This window comes from Bidens hawaiensis, unplaced genomic scaffold (assembly GCF_021521415.1).
Source record: "Bidens hawaiensis isolate Kalapana, Puna unplaced genomic scaffold, B.hawaiensis_p1.1 tig00019794_1, whole genome shotgun sequence".
Classification (NCBI taxonomy): Eukaryota; Viridiplantae; Streptophyta; class Magnoliopsida; order Asterales; family Asteraceae; genus Bidens; species Bidens hawaiensis.
The window spans coordinates 99,454-108,793 of NW_027493004.1; the positions used below are offsets into that span (position 1 = coordinate 99,454).

Below are 9,340 nucleotides of genomic sequence, written 5' to 3' on the forward strand. Positions count from 1 at the left end.
ATTAGCTAAACCAAGTTTTTTTTAATGAAATCGGGATGTTAAAATAAGAATTTTGTTTTTTTTTACTTTTTTTCATTTTTGTGTTTTTTTATATTTTCTAATTTTTTTATTTTTGGTTTTTTGTAATCCAAAATAGTTCTCATAATTCTCAATTTCAAAAAAATTCTCTCATAATTTTGATCCTATACAAATACATATATGTCTTATTGCTTACATAGTTTGATTCAATATATTAACAAATAAGTTTTAAGAAACTAAATATAAAAACAAACAATTCAAAAGTTGAATAACTTCTAATAAACAATAAATTTGTAGCTCAATAGTAGAGCACTCACTTTACTAGTGAGAGGTAGGAGGTTCAAACTTCACTACCATCAATTTATATGGGAGATATGAGGGATGACCCTGGCTTGCCAGGATTCGAGTCCTGATCTCATCCGGTTTTACCGGCTCCTCGCTGTCGTGCCGTTTAGCGGGCGTGGGGGTCGGGTTTTATCCAGTGAATCCCTCAATAGGTGGACCGCTAGGGGCTCCGTCCGTCCGAACTAGTTGGTTGGCTCGGTTTACCTTTAGCCAATGAGGGTCGCGTACGGAATACCCGGCGTTACTTAGTTGGCCGTTAACTTCTAATAAACAAGAAACGTTAAATTCTTATAATAAGGTCAACATACTAGGTTAAGAATTTAATATTATCTATGTGTCTTATATGTAACCATATATTATTTGTGTAGTTATTTAAATCCTCACAAGTCACAATCATAATATGTATATTTTCTATTGGTTAAATATTAAAATATATATAAAAAAGATGATAAAGAGAGGAAAACTTTACTTGGGTGCTAAGGTTGAGTGCTTGAAGCGGTCGATGCTATTGGCTCTGAATACGTGTCCCAACAACTCTGTCACGTTCTCACGTGTTAGAGAGTTGGTGGTTTAAGGCTTAAGCCTTAAGGCTTTAAGCATCTGGTGGGCCTTATGTCAATTACTAGTGGGCCAGCCCAGCTATTCATAACCCAATACGTGGCCTGATTAACTAATAGTTATTGATGACAGCGTCAATAAAATATAAATCACGTTAAGACAATTACTGAAAACTCCATAAAAGCAATACGCGTTAAGAATTCAATTTTACACTTACATGATTTATCCTTATCACTTGATTTTCCAAAATAACGATTAAATCATTTTCTTTCAAATAATGTTTTCAAGTAAACTTAATGTGAATTAGAAAACAATCTTATTTGAGTCCTCATGGACAGTGTCGGATGTTTCTTTGGGTCAAGATGGGTCGCGGCCCATCACGTTTTTCGCTCGATAGTGTATTGTTTTTCGGAAAAATAAAAAAACGTATAAATGTATTGAGTTCGGCCAACCAAGTTATTTGAATCCGCCCAACCATATTATTTGAGTCCAGGCCAGCCTTGAATTTTTCAAAAAAATAAGTTTGTTTAAAGCCAAAAAACAAGAAATCGCTTACGAAATAAACATATAGATAAAGAAAGACTAAGAAATAAAACACGCAAGACCAAGGCCAAGCCCAAATATTTTAAACAAACAAATAAAAAACATTAAACCCAAAATCCAACCCTACCATATGGTCGATGTTCGAACACAACAACAAATGGAGTTTTCATTGTGCGCTGGCTGTTGTGTGACTTACTGACTTGTGAGGTTCAGCACAAAAGGCAAAACAGAAGGTCAGGTGAATTGGTGAAATCGTTTGGTTGTGAAAGCGATTAATCGATTGATTGGGCATTGTTGCTGTCTGTTGAGGCCTGAGGTTCAGAACGGACTCGTGTTGGAGTAAAACTGATTAATCTAAATAGTCAACAGAAGCAAGTAAAGACCAGTTTCGGCAATTCGCATCTCACAATTTTGTATTTCTTTCAATTGGGTAGGTTAGGGCTTGGAATTATTGTTTGACCCGACCCGAACCGGATTGCCGAACTAAAACTTACAAGCACAAAAAATTTTGGGTCTTGTGACTTTCGGCCCATGCATACTTGATGCTCAAGATCCGCCACTATTTATGGATATCTCGTTGGCATGCAGAAGAATTCATTGCTTATTGCTACTTTGGTTGTCGCCCCGTGGGGTTAGGCCTTAGAGTCTTATTGGTGGGATCTAGCCTTTCTTAAACATGAGATGGGCTATAACATGAAAATAACTGTTAGAGGTGTCTAAGCTGCATATGAGGATTGTATAACGTGGGTTTAGTAAAAATGTTGAAAATGTGTTTTCACTAGGATACAAAATAGTATTTAACTGTGATTAGCATAATTGATTATTATTTAATTGGTTTTTGTTCATGAGAGCTTTGCGACAAATAAAACCTTGTTGATAAATGAAGCTAAGATAAATGAGATATGACGATGGACATTTTGTGTTTGAAACTTACAAGGCCCTATGAAAAATGGAATAGAACTAAATGGAATGAATGTGTACATGCTACACATATAGGAGGAGAGTATAACCTTCTAATGGTTTATAACTTTATGTGAACAAGCATTCCTTAGAATTCCTTGAACAAAGAATCAAGCGAGGACCTTAAAGGGTGCTTTTGCACCCCAACTTTGAGTGATGGGTGTAGTACTTGTTGTCTTGGATGTGCTACTAGGCTGAGAGGGGAAGTCGGAATAGGAGAACACTCATCGTGGTTTACTACATGGATGATTTCAATTGTTGGTGTGCTGGTTACCACATTCAATTTCTCGAGACTACAAGTTGAAACTGAAATCTGGCTATATATCTAAGGTATTAAATACATGTAACACATGAGTTTAAACATTAAAATTAAACAAATTAAATTGGATTGAAGATGTTTAATATAATTTAAACCATGTATTTAATTGAGAAGAGTTTCGAGCTGGTTGTCAACTTAGTAGTATTAAGTTGGTTGATCTTAGAACTTGAATGACTCTGTATGTTCTCAAGAAAACTCAATCACGCAACCTTTATTATTTATCAACATAACGGTTTTTCAGACTTGGCAGTTAACTTTGACAGAACAAGTTACTTTATGTTTTTAACCTGGGAGATATGCACGTCCTTAAAGGTGATATGGAGTCTGTTTCAAGAGAATTATGTCAAATACAAGTCTTAAAACATTCACAATGGAATCCTCTTCCCCATTCATATAATTTAACCAAAATACATAATATACTTAGAAATTGTCCGCTTTAATAATTTTTCGCATATGTGTCCCCATATATTTTAAGTAATACATATTTCCGCTCGCCACAATGTTTAAATATAAGATAGGGGTAAATAGTGAGCACCCAGATACAATCCAGGTATGGGGATCGGGACTCCAATATATGAGTAAAAATGAAAATTTAATATTTTTCACATAATTTGAATATAGTTGAGGATGGGGACTCCATTTGAATGCCTTTCAACTGTTCTCAACATTTTCTTTACTTAATAATTGTAATTGTATTGTAAGTTCATTCATCTATATATTTTTTTTCTTCTTTTTTTTTATTGAAAGGCTATACAAATAAAACAAAACATTTTAAGTTAGTATTGAAATAGACAAAGACCAAAATGGTTGGGACATCCCAATATAGCAAGTGTCAACTTTTAAACATGAAAACCAAAGCAAGAACCTTTTTATCCTATTATTAATCTTTACTAAAATGTGAATACCAAGACCAAATACCATGAAAACCAAGCCACATTCTTTCAATATTATCGTCCTTTGTTGTCACTTGTTGGGCGAGTTTCACAACACTTGCCAACTTAGTTTTTCTCTCAATGTTTTCATCACCTGTCAACCCTCATCTCTCCTATATCTATCCACCATAATCACTAATAATTTACATAATTTAAACGGCAAAAAGGTGTTAGAAGAAGATTTGGCAAGAATAATGACAAGCATTACTACCACTTGTTCTTCTGGTTTGGTTTTAAAGAAAAAAGAAAAATTGTTATCTACCAACAATGCAGGTTCTATGCTACAATTCAATAGGCTAAATTGGTCCGCTCGTACTTCAGGTACAATCATACTTAAAATAATATACGTTTTTAACTCATTTAGTTTTTACTTGATAACCTATGTTCGTTAACTTAGAAAATAAAAACAAATGAATACGCAGTTGTGTTTAATTTTTTTTCACTCGGGTATGTTTTGTTGTAAACAGAGCGGTACTAAATATAGAGTTCTAACCGAACAACTAAGATACCTGTATCAGTATTATTGAAACTGTACCTGCATTTGTTTTTATGGTTTTCGATCAATGTTAAACACATGTTGATAAGTTGATATTCTTTTGGGCGTATCGCGTTTTTCATTTGCTATAGCAAGTGCCGGTACCTTAACAAACCGAACTGATAGAACTATCAATTTTATAACAAAATCACATTCAAACTAATAATATTCCTAATTATTTATTTTCATATGTTGACACATTTTAATATTTTATTCCATAAATAATTAAACTAAAAATAAACTATATATATAATCAACTTCACACATAATACTAGTTTTTATAAATTTTGAGTATTTGCAGGCTCGAAATGTAGAACAATCAAGGTCATGGCTGCAGCAACTGGCTCAGCTCCAAAACGAGAAACTGACCCGAAGAAAAGGGTTGTCATTACAGGAATGGGGCTTGTTTCTGTTTTTGGCAATGATGTGGACACATTCTATGACAAACTTCTTGAAGGTCAGAGTGGGATCACTCTGATAGACAGATTTGATGCTTCTACCTTTTCAGTTCGGTTTGCGGGTCAGATTCGTGATTTTTCGTCAGTTGGATACATTGATGGTAAAAATGATCGCCGTCTTGATGACTGTTGGCGGTATTGTTTGGTTGCCGGTAAAAAAGCCCTAGAAGATGCCCATCTTAGCCCAGATGTTCTTGAAACCGTGAGTCGTTTTAACCCCATTATTAAAAAAAACACAACTTTGTTAACGGGTTGAGCCCGAAAATTTGACACTGACCTGGAAATCGTGCACATTACCACGAACACAACACTGAGTTTCGGGGGTTGATATGAGCACGGCCCATTTAACTAGATTCTTTGTTTTATCAGTATTTTAAAATTACAAATTTATAGCAAAAGATACAATGTATTGAAAGAAATTAATTTTAAACTACAAAACTTGGTTTTAGTTTTTCTATATTTTTTACCTTTCAAGATATGGCATTTGAATGAGTTTATTTTGTTACATAATATACATTTCAAAAATAAAGAGGGTATAAAGTTGAACGGGCCAACCTGCTAACTCATTAGGTCAAGCTGAACAAGACCTGTTTAGCTAAACGTGTTTGCAGTTTGAGCTGGACCCGTTTAGACTAAACCCAAACTCGTGAATTTCGTGTAAGAAACTCACAGGTTTGAATAATGGATGACAATGAGAATTGGGTCAAAACATGTGATCTTTATTTTTTAGTCCTAGCTGAAACGGGCCAGGTCGGCTTGGCCCAAAAACGCGTTTAGTCCAATAACACAATTTATATAGTTCAATAATAATATAAGCTCTTGAATAAACTGGACAAACTTTTATATACTAAAAACACACTCTGGTTAACTTTTCCCGTTTGACTTGTTAAATGTTAACTACGTATAACAATAGATGGATAGAACCCGAATCGGAGTTTTAGTGGGGTCCGGTATGGGAGGCTTAACGGCTTTTAGCGCCGGAGTGGAAGCACTTATTCAAAAGGGATACAAGAAGATCACTCCATTTTTCATTCCTTACTCTATCACCAACATGGGGTCCGCATTGTTGGCTATAGATACGGGCCTAATGGGCCCGAATTACTCGATATCAACCGCGTGTGCAACCGCAAACTATTGCTTTTTTCAAGCTGCAAATCACATTAGAAGAGGAGATGCTGATATTATGGTAGCTGGTGGGACCGAAGCTGCGGTTAATGCAACCGGGGTTGGTGGGTTCATTGCGTGTAGAGCTCTCTCACAAAGAAATGACGAGCCACATCGGGCTTCAAGGCCTTGGGACCAAGACCGTGATGGGTTTGTCATCGGTGAAGGCTCGGGTGTTTTGGTAAGATTATATTTTTTTGTTTATAATAAGTCAAAACAACTTATATAAGAAAAATTAGGTAAGTAGAAAGTTTAGGACTGACCCAAATCATATCAAGTGTTTACTTCATTCAAATGGGAATATTGGATTCTTGGCCTCTTGGGTAATTGCGAACGTTAGTTAGGCCTGTGGTTGTATAGGTCAAACCCCAAGTTCTTGGCTTAATCCCTCTATTTTATTGATTTGGGCCCAGATGACCTTAAGTTGGGCCCAATATCTCGTATTGCTAGAGTTTGGTTATATATTTTTTTTGTAATGATGACAACCCGTTATCGAAAACTCACCGGACCTGTCAATACCCTACTAAGGGTGTGCATGAAACTCAAAAAACCTGTCCGTAACTGAAATAATCGAAGCCAAACAAAAACCGACTGTTAGGTTTTATATTTTCGTAAAAACCAAATTGAATGTCATGTTAAGTAGTTAATTAGAAACTAATAAATAGTGTAATCCAAATAATTTAGCCTACATGCATAATAATCAACTAATTTTTGTTTAACAAAAAGATATAGGCCCAAATTCATTAGTTTGGGCCAATTATTGTCAACTGGAAAATTTCAAGTCCAAATGGTAAAATCAAAATCAGCTTACACCAAACAGTTTTCAACAACTCAAAAGGCGAATTTTCGGTTTTCGTTTGGGTTTAAACTCAAAATCGACTAATGCACAAACCAACATCATTAAGTATATCATAGTTTGTGCTAGGCATGTGACATTCAAGAGGTTTTGATAAAAAACCAGTTGAAGCAAGATTCAAACATGTGAACCCTGCTGGGGGGAATCAATGCACTGCTCCTAAAGGGTTATCTATAATAATAACATATCAAACGTTTTTAGATTATGGAAAGCTTGGAGCACGCAACGAAACGCGGGGCTAACATAATCGCCGAGTATTTAGGTGGTGGCATAACTTGTGATGCACATCACATGACGGATCCTCGTAAAGACGGGCTTGGGGTTTCAACTTGCATAACCAATTGTTTAGAAGATTCGGGTATTTCACCCGAAGAGGTAAATTAATAAAACATTAATCCACAACTCATCACACATAACATGAAACCGATTGACCCTCACACACACACACACACACACACACACTTGTAGGTGAATTATGTGAATTGCCATGCAACATCAACCCTAGCCGGGGATCTAGCAGAAGTTAATGCCATCAAAAAAGTCTTTAGGGATACATCTGGGATAAAGATGAATGGAACCAAGGCAAGAACAGTATACGTGTTTCAGTTATTGGTTATTTGAATCGTTTAACATTAATAGTGAAAAATATTTTTTTTGTTTTAGTCGATGATTGGTCATGGTCTTGGAGCTGCTGGTGGACTGGAAGCCATTGCGTGCATAAAAGCAATCACCACCGGCTGGTTGCACCCCACGATTAACCAAGATGTACTCGCTAAGACCCTAGCCCATTTAGCTATATTATTAATTTTTTTCTATGCAACCGAGTTTTGATAGTTGTCTTTGTGTGTGTAGAACTTGGAGCCTTCAGTTGACATCGATACCATCCCAAATGTGAAGAAACAACATGAAGTCAATGTTGGTAAGTGTCAAATGTAATGAAAGTAGCTTTGTAAAACTCTAGGGGCAAAACTGTAATTTTGCGTTGGTTGGGTTGGGTTGGGCTAACTCAGAGTTTCTTTTTCTATATATTTTTAGTTAGAATATGATGTAAGGAGGTTTTATGTTTTATTGCAGCTATTTCTAACTCGTTCGGGTTTGGTGGGCATAATTCGGTGGTTGCATTTGCTCCTTTCAAGCCATGAGCAAGTTTTCACCACACGCAACGGTTTCTACACATAAAAATTTGAGCTTTTCGAATCAGATAAACAGTTGAGGACATCAGAGCAAATATGATATGACATAACATGATCATTCTAAAACGAGTTTTTGGTGTAAAATTGTTTTCCCAATTCATGTGTCGGATGTAGCTAAAGATCAATCGGTTAATAAAACATCCATGATGTTTGATAATAATTATATTTCCATATTTGTGCTTTTTTTTTTCGGGTTCTATTAATCAAACAGGTTTTAGCCTATCCAAGACCGATATACTGTCATTTTTATTTGGTGACGCACTATCATAATAAAAGATATTAGGATAGTACCTGTGTTACACACGGGTTGACATTAGATATGTAACAAAGTGTATATAAACTACCATACAATATCATAAATATAGAACCATATATAAACATTCAAAAACATAAAAAAAAGCAGGAAATAAGAATAAAACCCTAGGAATTAAATTCCAAAGAGTTTGGAAGATCATTAGAATTTGACTCATAATTCTCACACTCTAACAACCATTTTACCTTCTCATTAACTTCATTTTCCAAATCCAAATGCATCCTTTCTTTTATAACATTAGCAAGCTTCAAGTAATCCAAATCTCTTAAAAGAAATAGATTTTTGGATTCCAATATTGGTTTAAGATAGTACCCGTGTTACATACGGTGGAACATATTAAAAAACATAATATATATGTAACATTATATAAATTTAATGAAATGCAAATATTGTATTTATAAATAAACGATACTTTTACATGAATTATAAGACATCATAACTTATTTGAATCAAATACAAAAACATTCAAAGACTAACAAAGATAATTGAAAATTTAAAATATTTTATAACTTATATCATTAGTACAATAATAAGCAAACAAAGGAAATTAGTCTCCAAATCAATAAAACAATTATATAATGTCGATTCAACAAAACTTTTATCTCAATGTTGATTCAATAACTGTAATATTTATTACTCTAAGATAGTACCCGTGTTTATTTGCACATCAATTTAAAACATTTATTACAAAACATGTTTGAATTAAATATTACCATATTAAAAAACATTTATCACTAACTTCATTTTTCAAATCCAAATGTGCCCTTTCTTTTATAAATTTAGCAAGCTTCAAGTGATCCAAATCTCTTAAAAGAAACAGATAATTGGATTCCAATATTGATTTAGGATAGTACCCGTGTTACACACGGTGGAACATATTTAAAAACATAACATATATGTAACATCATATAAATTTAATGAAATGCAAATGTTGTACTTATAAATAAATGATATTTTTACATTAATTATAAGACATTATAACTTATTTGAATCAAATACAAAAACATACAAAGACTAACAAAGACTATCTAAGACATTTATTACGCATCAATAACTATAATATTTATTACTTTAAGATAGTACCCGTGTTTATTTGCACATCAATTTAAAAACATTTATTACAAACCATCTTTGAATTAAATATTA

At 34.1% G+C, this 9,340-nt stretch overlaps 1 protein-coding gene across 1 annotated transcript; it reads left to right on the forward strand.

Moving 5' to 3' along the window:
• The first annotated feature begins 3,515 nt into the window (after window positions 1-3,515).
• On the forward strand, window positions 3,516-7,974 carry LOC143559242 (3-oxoacyl-[acyl-carrier-protein] synthase I, chloroplastic-like). Its single transcript, XM_077047886.1, has 8 exons — window positions 3,516-3,996; window positions 4,512-4,870; window positions 5,582-6,013; window positions 6,890-7,063; window positions 7,157-7,270; window positions 7,352-7,453; window positions 7,541-7,607; window positions 7,763-7,974. The coding sequence occupies exons 1-8, from the start codon at window positions 3,663-3,665 to the stop codon at window positions 7,828-7,830; spliced, it is 1,650 nt and encodes a 549-aa protein (XP_076904001.1). The 5' UTR covers window positions 3,516-3,662; the 3' UTR covers window positions 7,831-7,974.
• The last annotated feature ends 1,366 nt before the right edge of the window (window positions 7,975-9,340 follow it).

Excerpts from the sequence above, each read along its gene's own strand:
- LOC143559242 (XM_077047886.1), top strand. The coding sequence starts at position 3,663 with ATGAAAACCAAGCCACATTCTTTCAATATTATCGTCCTTTGTTGTCAC. Across the intron at positions 7,064-7,156 it reads CGGGTATTTCACCCGAAGAG|GTGAATTATGTGAATTGCCA; the intron begins GTAAATTAATAA and ends ACACACTTGTAG. Across the intron at positions 7,271-7,351 it reads TAAAGATGAATGGAACCAAG|TCGATGATTGGTCATGGTCT; the intron begins GCAAGAACAGTA and ends TTTTTGTTTTAG.